At 36.5% G+C, this 18,858-nt stretch overlaps 1 protein-coding gene across 11 annotated transcripts in view; it reads left to right on the top strand.

The window, feature by feature from the left end:
* The window catches only part of NBEA (neurobeachin), a 674,158-nt gene that overhangs the window by 591,192 nt on the left and 64,108 nt on the right, over positions 1-18,858 (top strand). For all 11 annotated transcript variants that reach the window (XM_049101416.1, XM_049101413.1, XM_049101412.1 and 8 more), the window contains 2 exons: positions 2,017-2,136; positions 13,439-13,591. In XM_049101416.1, coding sequence (XP_048957373.1) covers positions 2,017-2,136; positions 13,439-13,591 — 273 coding nt within the window. The remainder of the gene's footprint in view (positions 1-2,016; positions 2,137-13,438; positions 13,592-18,858) is intronic.

Here is an 18,858-nt window from a genome sequence, read left to right as displayed (position 1 = left end):
AGGTAAGGTTAAATAACTTGTCTGAAAGAAGTTAATGGTTTGTCCCATCAAGATTCGAACTTATATCTGTTATATTTCATTCAGTTTGCCATTGCTACTTCTAGAATTTTTTATCCCCACTTTAACTGAGTGATAAATACCACATTAATTACCTAATGTTTAATAGTAAGCTAAAACTGTGCAAAGCAGATTAATTAGAGAAGGACATCTCAAAAAAATTTTCTTCCTAACTTAATCTCAGTGACGTCTATTTGTCTTTCATACCACCTAAAATCTTAAAACAGCAATATGGGACTTCGTGGATGCATCTCTGATTTTCAGGTGAATCCATAATACAGCCCTTCTCTAAATATTGTTTTATCATTCTTCATCCTATCTCTTTAATCATGGTTTCCTGTTGTCTGATACTGAACATGAAAAATTGGTGATCTGTTACAAACTTATAACATTGATGACATCCAGCCACACTAAATTTCAGAAAGAGACTGAGGAAGATGAATGGTTGTAGCTGTTGCCCAACAGCTGGCCCCTATGGCTCATGACAACAAAAAAGTTCAAAGGGACGAAGTCATGTTTCATAGATATAAAAGAATTAATAGGGATTATATATATTAAAGAAAACTAGCTTTTCAGAAAAATGTCCTGTAGATTTCTTAGCATTATTGAACCTAGGGGTGACATGTCATTCATTCTAGACCAATGAGAGAATTAAACCATGGAAAAGGAAATATATATTTGTCTGTGTTAGACTTGTGGTTAAGTAAGAAATCCTTGATGAGAATGAATGTTACTCAGAAGTAAATTTAATGATATCAGAAATAATGCCTCTCTCCCAACATAAAAAATACACAAAAAGCATTAAAATTCAATGCATTAGGATCGTGTAATAGTTATTCTAAGGTTTCCTGCTACGGGAACATGTACTGGGTGGCAGATAGTGTGTTTCTGTGAGGTGACAGTGACAGAAAGGACTAGAGTTTATCTAGTCTTATTTGCACTTGATTTTATTTCATTCATTTCTTTGCCAAATTATACATTGAGCAACTTCTGTGTACGAGGCATTATTCTCAGTGTCGGAGATAAGACAGTGAACATGATAGATGATGGAATCTGTTTATATGGTGGGGGGAAGATAGACAAGTTACAAATCACTTATAAAACAGCGTGACAAGTGTTTCAGTGATGTATTTAGAAAGTATAGGTTGTATTTGAGTATACTGGAGAGCTTGGCAAATCAAGGAAGATATTTCAGGAGAAAAATGACACCTTGGCTGAGGCATAAAGGATAGAAAGAACTTAGCAAAGTAAGGTTGGTGAGGGAAAAGGATAAATTGGTACCAGGCAGAGGGAACATCACCTACAAAGGACAGGAAGTGAGAGCAGTGTGGCACGACTTTAAAATGTGAAGAAGGGAAGGTGAGAGATAAATTTCCAGATCATTCAAGATCTTTTAAGACCAAAAAAAAAAAAAAAAAATGAGTAGTTTAGAGTCTCTCCTAAGAGCTCTGAAGAGCTACTGAGAGATTTTAAGCAGAACTCTGCATTTTAAAAAGATCATCAGACCGTGGTGTGGTACAAGTACTTTAATAGACTTTGATACGTAATCTCAGATGGCCATTCCCTACTTAATTCCACAGTGCAGTGAACAGTGCCGGAGTGATTTTCGTAGTGCAGTGTTATTATATATGGCCTTAGTTATCAGAAAGAACATCTGAGTTATAAACTGATAATAATGCAGAAGCATTCATCGTCAAATCACAGAGCACTAGAGCTCCATCGTCTTACGGATCAGGAGTTGGAGCCCAAGAAGCAAAATGGCCTCTGCCAAGGTTGCGGAGCAGCAGTGCCTGAGCGGCCCTTCACGCGTGTCCTGATTCCTCAGCATAAGCATCTTTCCGGGACCTTGCACTGTTTCTACCTCACAAGGGGTTCAAAGACAGTCATATTTTACAATGGAACAAGGCAGCTGTGTTCAGGCGGGTCAGATTCCTGATTCTTCTTCTTCTTCTCGCTTAGGAACCTTTCACAACCTTCTTCCTCAATGCAAATGATGGAAAGTTTGACCATCCAGATCGAACCTTCTCATCGGTTGCAAGGTCTTGGAGAACTAGTCAGAGAGATACTTCTGATGTAAAGGTAGGTTCCTTTTATTTGTTGATGATAATTTAACTTTCAAAATATGCTGACATCTTGATTTTTTTAATTTAATTGGGTGTGTAAGACATTTTATGCTGCGGTTTTGTTCCATCATATTTTAAAATCATGCAGTACAACCAACCTAAAAGAAGCTAGAGGAAATAATTTTGAGCATCACAGAAAATGATTCAAAAATCATTTATTCAGTTAAGGTGTTCTCGTAATTTCAAAAAATTCTATCTAATTTAGATTGAATAATCTGGAGATGGAAAGAAAAGGCCATAAATTGCCTTTCCTGCTGTTAACTCAATATTTGGCCCATTCCATGAAACACAGCAGGAATTGGATTTGACCTTAATGTGTCATATTGTTATAGCTTGCGCAGCTCTGGGTTTACGTAGCCTGGGGCAATTAATAAAGCATTAATGACAAGACCCATTTAAAATGTAGGCTTTTCTGTACAGCCCTAGCTTTTACTTGACTGTGCCTGAGGATACTATGCAACAATACACATTAGATTAAACCAACACACACACAATACCCAGGAACAGCCAGAGAGCAGAGTAATGTTGGTACTACTTAACTATTGTTAAATAGAAAGATCTGTTATTCATTTATATGGGCTTTTGTTTTTTAAGAAAAGGTTATATTTAAAATAATATACATTTGTTCTCTCATTTTTCTCATTCTTTTCTCTGATAGTGAGATATGATCAGGTTATTGCATGGGTATACATGTTACTTTCTAAGGCTTCTTTCTTCAAGGCAATTTTTTCCCTATCACTGTCACTCATATTGTTAAATGTAAAAATATTATGGTATTATTCCATTTATGGTCTTAATCCAACAAAAGGCTGTGAATTAAAGTCAAAATTATCATTTTCATATTTATGCTTATCGCAAATATTTTTAAAGGCAATTACAATGTTACTGAATTGTAAGAAAACTAGATGAATACAACTTTGTTCTGTTCTTTTTGAAAGCAGGAAACAAACTAAATGGATCCAAGTAGTTTGTAGCTTCTCTATTTCGTTTGTTACTATCAAAGTTTGCATGAATGAATATTAATTTGTACATATGACATAGTCATATTTGGAAGTTAGATAATTTGACATACATTCTTACTATACCAGACTCATAAGGCATACAGCTTTCTCCTATCAGCCTTATTTCACTGAGGAATTAAACTCTAACATACCCATGAGCCCCCATTTAAACTGACTTCCTTCCAATGAAAACAACGAGAGAATCCATTTCTTATTTCATAACACTTCGAAAATTTACACAGAAAGTGAGGAGTCCAGCAGCTTCTAGAACTTAGCCTAATATTCACAAAAAGCACTCAATAAATATTTTGTGTTTGTTTGAATTAAACATTATTGTCTATATTTTAAGGCTTTCTGTCATATATAAGGTTATACATATCTTAATTCAGAGAGGTATACACACTGTATCAAGTTATTTCAAGTGAGATGCCTGCTCACCCTTATTAGACATCATCACAAAAAAGAAAATTGGCTTTTCAGCTTAATTCAAAGATCTACCCTCACAAACCCACACACAGATCAGAGTTAATCATTCTAATTTACATAAGTAGATACAGGTTTGGACTTTACTTTCTATCCTGAGAACTTTATTGATGCTTCCCATCACCAAAAATATCTCACCAAGTTACAGGTCAGTCTCTGATGACCAGTGTTCATACCAGGCTTTTCCTTCTAAAACTGCTAGGATATTTCCTACCCAGAAAGAGAGACAGAACATGAAGACTCCTAACTCTGGGAAATGAACTAGGGGTGGTGGAAGGGGAGGAGGGCAGGGGGTGGGGGTGAATGGGTGACGGGCACTGAGGGGGACACTTGACGGGATGAGCACTGGGTGTTATTCTGTATGTTGGCAAATTGAACAATAAAAAATAAATTTATTATTAAAAAAATGAAATAAAACTGCTAGGATTTCTCCTGGAGTTTTCCTGTTCTGGAACTTTCAAAAACACTACGTTTTGTTACCAATTGTGTTCCTTTGGTTCCTGGGGGTCACATCATCAAGGACAAATACCAATGTGGCTGTCACTAACTGGGGTGGTTTTTATTTTTTATCCTCAAGCGGCTGTGCTGAGTATAAACAGGACCTATTCCCCCACCCCCGGACTTAATTAGTTCATAAGAAGCTCATTTCCCTAGCTTGACATTGCACGGATTTTTCCCATTTTCAGTTCTCTTTCATATTTTATGATAATCTATCTTGAATATCTTTCCACGTAGACCCTTGCTTTTTCAAGGCTGCACACATACATAATAATTTATGTAAACAATCTCCTATTTATGGATAGTTTGTCTTTCTCTCTGTTACTATTAAACACAGGGCTGCAGTAAACACCCTTGCACAGTGATCTTGATGAACTTTGTGTATATGTGTAAAGGATAATTTCTGTTAATAGCTAAATGGCTATATACATTTTTAATTTTGAAAAATATTGCCAAGTCATTATTCTCAAAGATGATAATTCACTCCCTAGAGCAGTATGTGAGGATGCCTCCTTCCCTACGCCCCCCTCATCACTATCATAATAAACAGTATAATTTTTGCTAATCTGGTGAGTAAAAATGGAGTTATCTTTGTTTGGGCTTGCATGTCATTAATTGTGAGTGAAATTGAGCATTTTTTATATATTGATTGACCTGTAAACCTACTCATATCTTTTCCCTTTTTTTTTTAAGTTGGGTCAAATATCTTTTTCTTATTGATATGAAAAAGATCTTTGAAATTGCATCAAGTTGCATTACAAGTATAGCTTCTCAGTCTTTCTGCTTTGCTCTTTTTCAAATATGTTTGTGTATGTGTCTGTATGTCTCTGTGACCAAATGTATTATCTTTCAGAATTTGAGGATTCTCACTGAAGAAGTGGTAGAGAGATTTTTTGGTAATACTGGTAGTAACTTGAAATTTTCTAAATTCATGTATTCATGTTTAAATATATTGATTAAAACACATGGTATTTTTTTCCGCTAAAATAATACTTGATTTAACAGGGAAGAATATGTTACCAAGAGTAATAATAGTTTTGCTAACTGGGTGTTAAAACCTAAGCTTTTGATTTCTTATCCCTAAGCTGTTGAATAAAGCACTGGATATAATTTTAAGGAAATGCATTTCCATTTGTGAAGAAAAGTTTGTCTGCAATATCTAGTAACCTAGATATTCATCTAAAAAAGAACTAGAATAGAGTAGAAGGTTTCATTCTGTCTCTACTAACATCAGTCTCTTCTTACAGTAATGCATACAAGCTGGGCAGAGATGGAGTGTTGGTGAAGTGACCTTTCAGGAGCCAGGTCCCCTCTGTTAAGTCAGACTAGTTAGTTTTTACTTTATTTTTATTTTTTTGTATTTTTCTTCCCTAGCATAGTCTTGGTAACAGTGACATTCAACTTACTGAAGTTCTTACACTAAGATTCCTTAATGCCTTCAAAAGTTGTTATATGACTTTTGAATAGCTATGGAGATGTCAGAGAAGGTAGCTGTGACAAAATGTCATTAAGGTGACATAGTGTAAATTAATACAGTTAATGGAGGTGCTCACCACTGACTCATTGACCCATTATGAGCTCTTGTGGAATTAACGAATGCCAGGGCATCAATCTTTTGAAAAAAAAGGAAGAAAAGAAATGGCAGCTTTAAAACCTTTCAGTGAATTATATTAGAAAAGTGAAAACGTCTGTGTTGGATTTGATTTCACTAGGAAGCCATAAAATGGTGCGCTTTCTCAGGAAAATATATTAAACCGAAATGTCAGATTTGATGCAATAGGTATACAATTATCATAGTGTTAATAGTGGTCTTCTATCACTCTAAGACATATTTTCAAGTCCAATTTCTCAGCAGCTTGAACTTGTCAGAAGCTTGTAAATTAGAAATTGTGTTTGAGGATATTTTCTTATTATTGACAGAATGCATATAACACTATTAACTGTACCATGGGGTTTCAGTAGAGCTGTTAAAATAAACCAGAAATCACATTTACAGACACAAAATGCCTGTTATAATATTCATCTTGCCATTTCTTTGATAGTATTTGATGTCTTTCTGCACTGTTTTTCATTTAGGAAACCCTAAACTACTTGGACTCTTTCCTTAAAGAGAGTGATTAACAGAGATCTATCAAAGGGAAGAGAGTAAGCAGGAGAGCTCTTATCCAAAGTAGGCAAGTTGGTGCCTAAATACCTCTGAAGGAGCACACTTGGAAGAGTTCATGCTTTCTGAGTGGTTCTCAAGTTTTCAGACGTGCTTTTTTTTTTTCCTGTCATTTACTTGATAGTCTTTAGAACAGCCTTGTGAGATAGCTATCATTATTCTTGTTTTTGTAAAGAAGATTCCCAGATATTAAATGGCCTTCCTGAGTTCACATAGTAGGTAAGGAGGAAGCCAAGGTCTATTAGCACCAAGGTCTATTAAGTTATGTGTAGTGCTTATTCATTGGCAGCATGCTGCTTTAATTCTTCTGCATGATCGTTTAATCATATCCAGCCACTTTGACTAGTTGAAGTAATTGATCAATCAAGTTTTACTTTAGTCATTTATTGCTGTGTAACAAACCACCGCAAACCTTGTGGCTTAAAAAAAAATAGCCACTTATATCCCTAGATTTCTGCAATCAGACTAGGGTTCATCAGGTACAGCGTCTCTAATCCATCTGGGGTCAACTGAGGTGGCCTGTCTGGATCTGGAAGATTCAAGTAATCACTTACTTACTCACTTATCTGTTGCCCTAACAAGGATGGCTGGAACTTCTGGGGCCTGGCTGGTCCTCTCTTTCTCTATATAGTCTTTCTAAGAAAATCACACCTTTTTTCATGGTGGCTTGCTATCAAGAGGATAAAAAAAGAGGGGGGACCTGCAAGGCTGCTTAATGCCTAGGCTTGAAATTCACGTAGTGTTACCTACACAGCATTCTGTTGGTCAAAACAAGTCACGGGGCCTAGCCCAAATTAAGGAAGGGGAGAAATGAACTCTACTTCCTGTTGAGATGAACAGCAAAGTCACATTGCAAAAGGACATGGAGGTTAGAGGGATTTTTTATGGTGCTCTTTGGAAATAGTCTGCTAAAGTCCTCTCTCTGATCACAGTTCACATTCCTCCTAGATGCAAAATATACTCAACTTGCTAGCCACGTTATAGCATCAGGATCAGAATCTAGTATCTCATGGTCTGTATCAGGTCCAGATACAGAAACAATGCAGAAATTTCTAATTTGAATATCTGGAAACTAGAGAGACAAGTTATCTGTCCCATGTAACTCACCATATGGTGGTAAGCCAGAAACAGGTAAACCTCAACGGATTCTATTCCAAAGGAGGGGATGTGGAACATACAGAGCAGTGGCTAGTTCATGGCAATTGCAGCCAGGCACATGTTGCCAGTTTCCTGGACTCTGGGTACAGGTCCTCTGGGACCTTGACTTTGTTCTCTGAATCAGCTTTCTTTTCCATAAGAAATCACCCGTTTGCACTTGGGTGATTTTCTCTAAATGCTTCCTGATCGTAGAAAGTTGGGGCCGAGGCATCTTTTAACTGCTTTAAAATTATGTGGGCTTTCTATGTATCAGATTGTAGTTCATTATGAGAAAAAACTTGCACCCAAAAATTCTTTTGAGATAGGATCCTCATGGCTGTGAGTTAAGATGCTGTTTATAATGCCCTTAAGTTTCTTAAAATCCCTTTGTGTAGCTGAATGAGTCTACAAACCTTAAATGTTTCTGAGCACTTATAAAGGGGCTTATAGTCATGCCCTTTACCCTCTGGCCACATTTGATTTGTACCACCTTGGAATCTCTCCCTCTCTTAAAAAAATAAAAGATTCTCTATCTCCCTCACCTCACCTCTCCCCCTGCCCACTCCAAACACACACACACACACACACACACACACACACACACACACAGCAACTATTTATTTGTTGACAGTTACACACTTGGAGTTAAAGCCAGCAAAGACCACTCAAGGCTGAGCTGCCTGGTGACAGCTGGAGGGGTGTGGCTGAGCGAGAGAACCCAGCTTGGTTTTCTTTACTCAGGTGTTTTGTGTAGCCTCGGAGCTAGTCAGGATAGCTAGGGACTGTCCAGACATGTCTGTCTCTTTCCCTGATCATCCCAGCATGGGCAACCCAGGTGGCTCAGTGGTTTAAAGCCTCCTTCAGCCAGGGCATGATCCTGTGGAGACCCAGGATTGAGTCCCACGTCGGGCTCCCTGCATGGAGCCTGCTTCTCCCTCTGCCTGTGTCTGCCTTTCTCTCTCTCTCTCTCTCTCTCTCTCTCTCCCTCTGCCTGTGTCTGCCTTCCTCTCTCTCTCTCTGTCTCTCATGAATAAATAAATAAAATCTTAAAAAAAAAAGTCAGCCAAGATAGCAGAAAGAAAAATCAAATTAAAAAAAAAAAGCATTTAATCATCTGAACTGTCTACACAGGTATTCCTTCAAACAGAAACATCCGAAGTGACAGTTTTGTTACTGGTTTACAGGGTATGCTTCGGTAGTGGGTAACTCAGCAGCAATATTTTTGATCTGCATCAAAAAAAGTCGATAGAATGAATAGCTTCTAAAAGGTATTTTGCAGACAGCTGCTAAATGCATTGTTTTACACATTATCACCATTTAATCCTCACATCTACCCAGTGAGTTCATTGCTATCATCATCACAATTTTGCATATGAAGAAATTGATTTTTTTTCAAAAGGTTAAGAAACTTGCCCAAGCTGGCAAGATGTCCAGATTTAAACTAGGATCTGTGATTCTGATGCACATAAAGTAGCACTTCCTGGTAGAAGGGATAATCTCCAAACTGCCTACCTGCTCTGTCTCCCTCTTACCTTCAACTCACTGCTTGCCCTAAAGACCTCTGCTTAAACTAACACAACTTGAAAATGATGGCCTGCAATATTGTTTTTATCACTGTTTCATGCCTGAAATTCAGGAGATGGTAAACACACAGCAATAATTGATTTTTTTGTATCTCACACGTTTGCATTGAGCATCTTTTATGTACTAGGCACCGTTCCTAGCAAGTGAGTGGTGTGAACCAGTGAGCAAAATAGACAATGACTCCTACGGTCATGAGATTTCCAGTGTAGTAGGACACAGGAGCCTAATATATAAAAGAAGAAAATTATAATTGCTATGCAGAAAATCAAAATAGGATAAAATCATATAGAATGACTGGGTTGCTACTTCAGAAGGCAAAATAGAGAATATATAACAGTAGAGACCTTGGATTTAAAGTGACTGATTTTGATTTAGGGCTTTACCACCTATTTCTAGCATAGTCATTAACAAATTACTTACCTTCTCTTTGGCTCAGTATTCATGTCTAGAAAGTGCATAGAATGAGAATACCCTCCTCATGAAATTTTTGTGAAGATTAAGAAAAAAAGATATAGGGATCCCTGGGTGGCGCAGCGGTTTGGCGCCTGCCTTTGGCCCAGGGCGCAATCCTGGAGACCCGGGATTGAATCCCATGTCGGGCTCCCGGTGCATGGAGCCTGCTTCTCCCTCTGCCTGTGTCTCTGCCTCTCTCTCTCTCTCTGTGTGACTATCATAAAAAAAAAAAAAAAAAGATATAAAGCACTTAGGACAGTGCTAACACATAGTACAAGATACAAGTAAATTCTACCTTCTGTTGTAAGATTGAACGAGCAGAAATAACATTTCAGCTGACACAGATACAGTTATTGTCATCTTCTTGGACGTCACAGTTGAATCTCAGAGATGAAACTCTCTTCATTGGCTCTATCCAGTCTTGAGGCATTCTTCCAACCATCTGCTTATTGCCCCAGAACATTTCTAGTGATATTAAAATAACTTTGCCTAGTATCTTCAGTAGCTTAGTATTTAATGAGTGCCTGCTGCATACAAAGTATAACACCAAGAGCTATGAGGGATTCAACAAAATAAGATGAACCTCACAAAGTAAGGCTTGAAAATCTGCCTTTGTCCAAAACGTTATTAATACAAAACCCTAGGGCTTTGTTGTCTTTGTGAATCTAATTTAATGACATTCAGAAAAATAGTATTATAGTGGTAAGTAGGTTAATAATAACCACATAGTTTATGTGCCCCTATACCACAGGAAAGAATGGAAAATAATATATTTTTATATATTGAAAACATTATAGAGCACCAAAGCAGTTGAAGATAAATTAAGACTCTGAGCTGTTTAAACAAAAAATAAATCTTTGTTGCTGTATCCATGTGGATATATCTGTCCTCCAGGAAGCTTAGATAGTCCAGTTCTAGAGATGAGACATGAACACAAATAACCTTTGAAAGGCAGTAAGGGAAATCCCTGACTTATGTGAGTCTATGACATATAAATCACCGTCCACAAGGAGCGACTGCATGAGCTTACATTCTTTCCCCCCGCTTCTGGACCATTTGCAGTGCTGTTGTTGTGCTCTGCCACATAAAGGATGGGTAATGTGCAAATAACCATATTCTTTACCTTTCTCTACACCTTTTACTAATTGTCTTGTATGTTCCCAAACTGCACAGTAATATCAAAAGAAAACTATTATAAGTTTTATCTTAATGCATTGAAATAATAAGTTAATAATTATTGTCTCGGTCAGCTTAGGCAGCTGTATTTTACCATAAATTAGGGAACTTATAAACAACAGAAATTTATTTCCCACAGTTGTAGAGGCTGGAGATCCAAAACTGAGGTGCCACAATAGTCAGGTTCAGTGTCTGGTGAGTGTCCAGGTCCTGGCACAGGGGGCCATTGTCTTGCTGAGTCTCACATGGCTCCTCAGGGCTCCTATAAGGACACTAATCCCACTCGTGATGGCTCCACCCTCTTGACCTAATCTAATTCTAATTACCTTCCAGAGACTCCTCCTCCTAATACCATCACAGAGGATAGAGTTTCAACATTTGAATTTTTGAGGAACAGAAACGTCAGATCATAACAATTATGGACTTCTGATGTGTACAAATCAATGAGAATAGCAATGATGCTTCACTTCTACCTTCTGATCAGTGATCATACACCTTTACCAAATTGCTCCTTCAAAGCAATATAATATACACCACCGTGCTCATTCAGTCCAGAAATCAGCTCATTATGGTTACTGCTGATAGAATACTTCTGAAGCAGTCTTTAGCTCCTGTCTTGCCCATCAACTAAACTGTATCACGATTTGCAAATAAGGATGTTTGTTTATCTACTGGTTTTTATTTCAGCCCCTTCTGAATTTTCCCTTTTGCATACAGGTCACTGAAAATTTACACAAGTTTCTATTAATCTCACCATAATTTTCCTTTCCTACCATCTCTTGTGGCCTCGATGCCTTGTACATAGTTTGTTGTTAGTGGATGCATATCACACAGTGTGAGCCACTTAATTCCCTCTCTTCTTTGCACACCCATCCTCTCCTCTGTCACAGGCTACCCTCCCTGCTAAAGTCCCACAACATGTCCCCTTACCACAGCTCACACCTGCCCTTCCTCCCTTCCCTCCTGTTCCCCTTGCTGCTTCCACTTCCCCTTCTCGCTGCATATACATAGACACCCCGTCTCTCTTCTCTCCAGTCCATCCTTTATTTTAACACCTCATTTCTTGTTGTAAAACAAGTATGCCCAATAATACAAAATCCAAATAGCTTAGCTTGGCGTAAAGCTTCCTTCATCACCAGGCTCCATATAACTCTCAGCAGCCCACTTCCCATCTCCCTCATCCTGACCTGTATCCTCCAGTATATCTATACTCCACTGTTCGTCCTTATCACTTCTTGATAATACTTTCTGATGATCCTCCTGCCGCTTCCCCCTGCCTTTATCTTAGCTGTAGTGAATTCAAATGTCTGGTGTCCAGTGAACTCTTTCCACACTTGCCTTGAGTTCTCTGCCTTCTCCCCTGTGCTCCATCATCCTTGGTTTATACTTCCTTCAAGCTATTATTATTGTGTATTATAACCATCTGTTTGTGCATTTACCCTGTAGACAAGATTATAAATTACTTGAAATAAAACCATGTCCTGTTCATTTTTTTCTTTCTTTGTACCTGTCGCAGTGCCCCATACTCAAATTTTATTATGTTTTATTTTTCTTATGGTTCACATTTATCATCATCAGAATGGATAATAATCAAATTCTCACAGAGCATTACTAAGATAAACACCCACTTATGCTATAACAGACAAATGTTGGTTTTAGCAGGAGAACCCAGGTTTTGTGTATGCTTTTCTTTGAAAGTTAGTAATTTGATTTATTTGAAGGCATTAGTGTTTGGTGTTTTTTGTTTCGCTTTGTTTTTTAATTTTTCTGTGGATCCCTAGAGAAGACCACAGCAGGAGTTGAATTTCAGGCACTACATTATCAGTGTTGATCATGTTACACAAATAAATGTCCTTTCACTTTTCACAATACAAAGTTAATTTAACCCTCATCTTGATATTTGAAAAGATAATTTTTTAAATCATTGTATAGATGGTATACATAAAAACTATAATGGTTTTTGTTTTCATTTTCTCCCTTGCATAAAAAAAGGATCGTAAAAGCAGTTCATTTGTATATCAGATTTATTCTAAAGAAGCATAAGCCTCATGTTAGACATTGTGCATCAAACACAAGTTTGCCTTGAATCAAGTTGTTTATGCCATCTTTATATACATGTAACACAGGTTGTCTTTGCATCCAATTTATTAAGAACCATTCCATTCAGGTACCGTGTGTTACCTATTTAAAACTTACTGTCACGTTTTATATAATCTTTTCATCGTGCTTAGTGATAGTACAGAAGTAATTAATTTTGCCAAATTATGAAATAAAACTATTAATCTTTTATAAAAATCATGTAGCATAATTGCCAATGTGATCAAAAGGAAGAGTAGAAGATATTACATGATTTTTAACCACTACTGGCAACAACTTTTTTTTTAAGTTGGATAGTTCCTTAATATTCAGAAAAGGTTGTTGAGCACAATAGACTTGTAGATACAGCTTTACATACTTGTTTAATAATGATGTTGTGAACTACTGTTGATCCTATAACCCATTTCTCTAAACCAATTATGGCAATATAAGATTGAAAGTCTTATAAATTATCAAATAAAATGTTCAAGAAAAGTGTTTGTCTTCTCTTTCCTTCTCTCTTTTTCTTTCTCTTATGTAAAGAAAATAAATTGGAGAATAGAATTAGATAATAAAGAATTTAAGTAAAGAAATTGTTTAATTCAGTTTATAGTTAACAAGTTACAATAGTTTTATTCAGCCCATTTTTAAAGTGGTTTAATACACCATGTTTTTATTCCTGACAGGAACTAATTCCAGAGTTCTATTACCTACCAGAGATGTTTGTCAATAGTAATGGATACAATCTCGGAGTCAGAGAAGATGAAGTTGTAGTAAATGATGTTGGTCTTCCCCCTTGGGCAAAAAAACCTGAAGACTTTGTACGGATCAACAGGATGGTAAGAGATTCTGTTTTTGCTTGAGTAGTCTTCAGGAAGTAAAAATATTCTGTTGTTTTCTTTTGTTTCCAACTATTAACAAATTGCCATTTAACATCCATAAATACAAGTTAAAAATTTAAGAAAAAACAAGGCAAGCATTTTACTATTGTCTTTTGACATCTTTCTTTATTGTGAAGTGGATTTTTCTTTCATGAAGACTAATAAAGGAATGGTAATTCAGTTATATTTGCTCCCTTAGGAGAAGACAATCAGATGAGCATCTGTTGAGATATTCTAAAATGCTTGAAATAAATGTCCATTTCTTATTTTTGTCTACTGGCTAAATCTCTACTCTTTTTTCACTCATAAAATATTCAAAACAAAATAATTTATATTTAGAACATATTTGCATGCAGGAACTCATAAGCCATGAGACATACCTTAAAATATACTTGTGGGGACCTGGGTGGCTCAGTCAGTTTAGGAGCTGACTCTTGATTTTGGCTCAGGTCATGATCTCAGGGTTCTGAGATTGAGTCCCTTGTTGGGCTTCTGTGCTGAACATGGAGTCTGCTTAAGGTTCTCTCTCTCCCTCTCCCCTACCCTTCACCATCCCCACTTATGTGCTCTGTTTCACTAACTCCCAATTTTTTCCAGCTGTCTTATAAATGTATTTTATTTTGTTTTTACACTGTATGTATTTGAATCAGAATCCAAAGTCCACATTTGCAATGGAGCTCTCCTTAGTCCATTTTTTTGGTAAGACTTACATAATTGACATATGTCACATAGATAGATTTTACATACCATACAGTTCACTCATGTAAAGTAAAAAAAAAAAATGGATTTTAATTTATCCACAGAGTTGTACAACCATTACCACAATCAATTATGAATATTTTTATCACCCCATAAAGAAACCCAGTACCTTCAGCATCTTCCACAATTTTCCCTAGCCAGCCCTAGGCAACTAACCTTTTGTGTCTCTATATATTGATTCTGGACATTTCACATAAACAGGATCATATAATATATGGTTGCTCCCTCTACTCCCTGATTTTGTGTGTGTGTGTGTGTGTGTGTGTGTGTTTGAATTTCACTGTCAGTCTCATGTTCCCTTCAATTTTGGAACTATATTTTCTGTCTCTCAGAAATACTTTACTTTTAATATATTTTATTTTAAAGCTGTTGCTGATGTGGTCGGCCTGTGCTTAAAAGAACTGTATATGTAATCTGCAAACTGGTCTCCCCCTTTTGAAGGAGTGTCATATATTGCATGACTTGTAGGTATTATTTCTGTCACCTTTTAATCTATAAATTGGTGCTTCCAAATAAGTGGAGTTTTATCATACTATCTTCTTGAATAACAGATTTCTTCAATTTATATTTTTTAATGTGAAGGGTTTATACTTAAGTAATGCAATTACACTTCTAAAATCTCTACTTATTTTTAGATTTGGTCATCCATTTCCATACGACCCTTACATATTTGAGTGCTGGCTATACTATCAATGTAAGGATACCAAATCTACAAATTCAACCCTAGAAACCTGCCACATATCAGTAGCTCTCAGTCACATCATTACGCTGTACGTTCGTAGAGCCCAGAACTGTGCCTGACAAAGTGATTGGTCAGTAAATATCTGCTGAGTGAATGAATGAATCACAGAGGGATAATAATCGCAATGATTTTAACATGTTGTCTAGTTATGTCCAAACTAGTTAAACTGAATTCTACCTCTGAAACTAATTAAAAATAAATAAATAAAATGAATGAATCCTACACTCAGGCAAAAAAAGGAACCAAAATTGTTGGACTAGATTTTTCTCTTATTCATGCTATTGTACCCAACTGATTAAACAGAAGTTTTCATGTGGGTGCTAATAATAAATACTATATTGGAAAGAGTATGACTTAGAGTTTAGTAATTTCCTGCTCTTGAACCTGGGTTCTGCCATTTACTAGCTTCATTGCCCTGGGTAAATTGTGGAGCATCTCTGGTCCTCACATTTCTCATCTTTTAAATCATTATCATAAAATTCATTTGCTTTCAGTGTACAACTTAATGATTTTTAGTAAATTTATAGAGTTGTGTGACAGCCATCACAATCTAATTTTCCAAAATTTCCATCATCCCAGAAAGATCACATGACCATTTGCATCCTCAGGCAACCTACACCTACCTCAGTCCCTACGCCCACCTCCATCCTCAGGCAACCACTAATCTACTTTCTATCTCCACAGGTTTTCCTTTTCTGGACGTTTTATATAAATAGAACTGAATGATATGTGTTCTTTAGTATGTGTATTCTTTCACTTAGCATAGTTTTGGGGATTAATCCTTGTTGTAGCATGTATTAGCACTCTGCTCTTCTTCCTAATACTATTCCATGTATGGATATGCCATGTTTTTCTGATCCATTTATCAGTTGGGTTTCCACTCCTTGGCTTATAAATAATGCTGCTACGAATACTCACATACAAGTCTCTATGTGGACATATGTTTTCATTGCTTTGGGGCATATACCTACAGTACAATTGTTGAGTAATGGTAAATTTATGTTTAACTTTTTAAGAAACTACCTATTTTGCAAAGTTGATTATACCTTCTTATATTCCTACTAAGGATGACTCTTTCAGTTCCTCTGTATTTTCACCAACACTTGTCATTGCCTGGTTGTTGTTTTTTTATTATAACCATTCTGGTGGATATGAACTAAAATCTCATTATAGTTTAGTTTCCATTTTTCTAGTGACTAATGATGTTGAGTGTCTCTTCATATGCTTTTTATGCTAGAACATTTTTACATATATCTTAATAAAACATTAAGTAGTGATTTGTTATAGATACAACCTTTGTGTTCCTCATTAGTGAAAGAAGTTCATGTGCCCCTAGAATTAGTAATTTCATTAATGATATGCCTTTTTCAATAAAAAGAAAAGGCAGTTGTGCTCCTAAAAGCAAATCCCCAAGATAGCATCATACACAGAATTTCTTGAATATAAGAAAAGATAATTATTATGGTTAAGAAACCATCAGATAATTAGTATTATATAAGCTGAATAACCAAGATCATACACACTTGACTAAATTTGCAGAAAAATCACAAGGCTTCATTCATCTAATAGGATGGATAGTAATATAATACAACTAAATAAACATTCCAGATAAAGGAAGTTTCTAGATTTTTATCTAAATGAAAACTTTTTTGGAGATTTATTATTTTTCTAAACTTTATCACTACTTGGTTCCCTATCCTCTTATACAAAAGAGGAAGCGTCTCTTTATTATCATGGGTATCCATTATTATTCTATGAAGGATACAATTCTATATCTATTCTTTTTCTGTTTCCTTCTTGAAATTGTCCACCATCAGCACACTTCCTTTTATAGCCATAGTAATTAGAATTTGTTGCTTAAAATCCCCTCTAGTCTACAAAACCAGTGAACCAAATGTATCAAATGATAAATATGAGTCAGTCAAGTGCTAATTGGGGTCCTGAGGAAAATGTAAACTCTGTACCTTTGCTAGAGTGACTGTATCTTCTGCTTCAGGTCTCATTGGTCACTGTCTGATACCTTCCAGTTTAGCAGTGAAATACTGAAACATGAAGTGACAAAATTCTACCTTTAGTAAGTGGAATGTTACTATAGACCATAGCCAGTTTATACCTAACCGTCCTTACAGCTATATGGCTTTCTATATGGCTCCTTAGTTCTCTGAGGTAGCTGCTTACATTTTTTTTCTCTACTGTCCTCATTCCAAGACTTACTGTTTGCATCTGCTACAGATCAGGATATATATACCCTAATGTTGGTCAACTCACCCCACACCCCAATCATGGTCCTCAGGCATCCCAATATGAGGGTCAACCAAGATACAATAATGTCAGTGATAGTCCATATAACCTATGGCATTTTTGAGTGTTTATTCTTTGTCAGTTACTATGCTAGAGCTTTAGGCACAGTATTCTTTGAATCCTCAAAAGTCTTTTAGGAATTATCCTGAAACCCAGGGAGGTAAATCACCTTCCCAGATATCACCTACTTACCAAAGTGGCAGTGTTTTTATCCAATGTCCAGGATATAATACTGATTTAAGGAATGTGGAGAAGGGAGAGGAGAGGGAAGGGAATCATGTCTTCTAACAGAAAGCCAGTACCTTGCAGTCAGTGGAGGAAAAGAAAGGAACAAGTGGGAATTGACTCAGAAGAATGTTCCAACCCCAAAGGCCATGCAGACCTGACTTTCTGGGATCCCATTTCTACCTCTTTCTCCCCCAGCCCTTACCCTAAAGACTCTCTTCCAAGCTGGTAAGACCTCTGCATAGAAGTAAGAAGTCCTAGGTCCCACTGCATAGCAGTTGTGAGAAGAAGGCTATCCTTTAACTCTGCAGATGGTGGAAAGGTACACTTCAGAGTTGCACACAGGATTTTAGAGCTAGGACAGACCTTTATTTGAGTAAGGAGACTGAAGCCCAAAAATCCAAGTGGCTCACCCAAGGTCTTAACCCAGTGCTTTTTCTAATGCCATGCCTGGCATTGCAAATTGGACTCAATGTAATATCCCCTAGACACATTGATAGTCTCTAAAACTTTACCTGCAATTTGAATTAAAGGTGGCTTTATAGGGACACCTGAATGGCTCAGTGGTTGAATGTCTACCTTTGGCTCAGGTCGTAATCCCGGGGTCCTGGGATCAAGTGCTGCATCAGGCTCCCCTCAGGGAGCCTGCTTCTCCCTCAGCCTATGTCTCTGCTTCTCTCTGTGTGTCTCTCATGAATAAATAAATCAATAAAATCTTTTAAAAAATAAAATTAAATTAATGTGGCTTTATAGATCGACTTGAGAACCAAAGCCAATTAGACTAATGCTGTTTTCAAAATACCACAATGAACTTAGGAATAGTTATCTGTAAACTATTAATATCTATTCGTGAATGACCCCCAAACACCTAATTTTGACTGAGACTTATAATTGAGTTTTAAGTTATCTGAGTTGTTCATATGATCACCACATAAGATTTTTAAAAATCTCTTTTCCTTAGAAATACTTGATTCTCACCAAATGGTTTCATATCATTTAGATCTTAAGAGAATTTAGCAGACTGTTCATTGAACGATACAGCCTGAGAAATGATTCTGACACTCTAAAGACAAGTTAAACTCTAAAATAGATTTTCCCTGTTACTTTAAGAAAGAAATAAAATTCATAAATACAAATTTTCAGTGGGAAATTACTTTATAATTATTCAGAGTACTTCTATTGCATATAAATAAAATAC

This window comes from Canis lupus, chromosome 25 (genome assembly GCF_003254725.2).
Source record: "Canis lupus dingo isolate Sandy chromosome 25, ASM325472v2, whole genome shotgun sequence".
Classification (NCBI taxonomy): Eukaryota; Metazoa; Chordata; class Mammalia; order Carnivora; family Canidae; genus Canis; species Canis lupus.
Note: the sequence above shows the minus strand (reverse complement) of the source record. Positions and strands in the feature narration are given on the sequence as shown.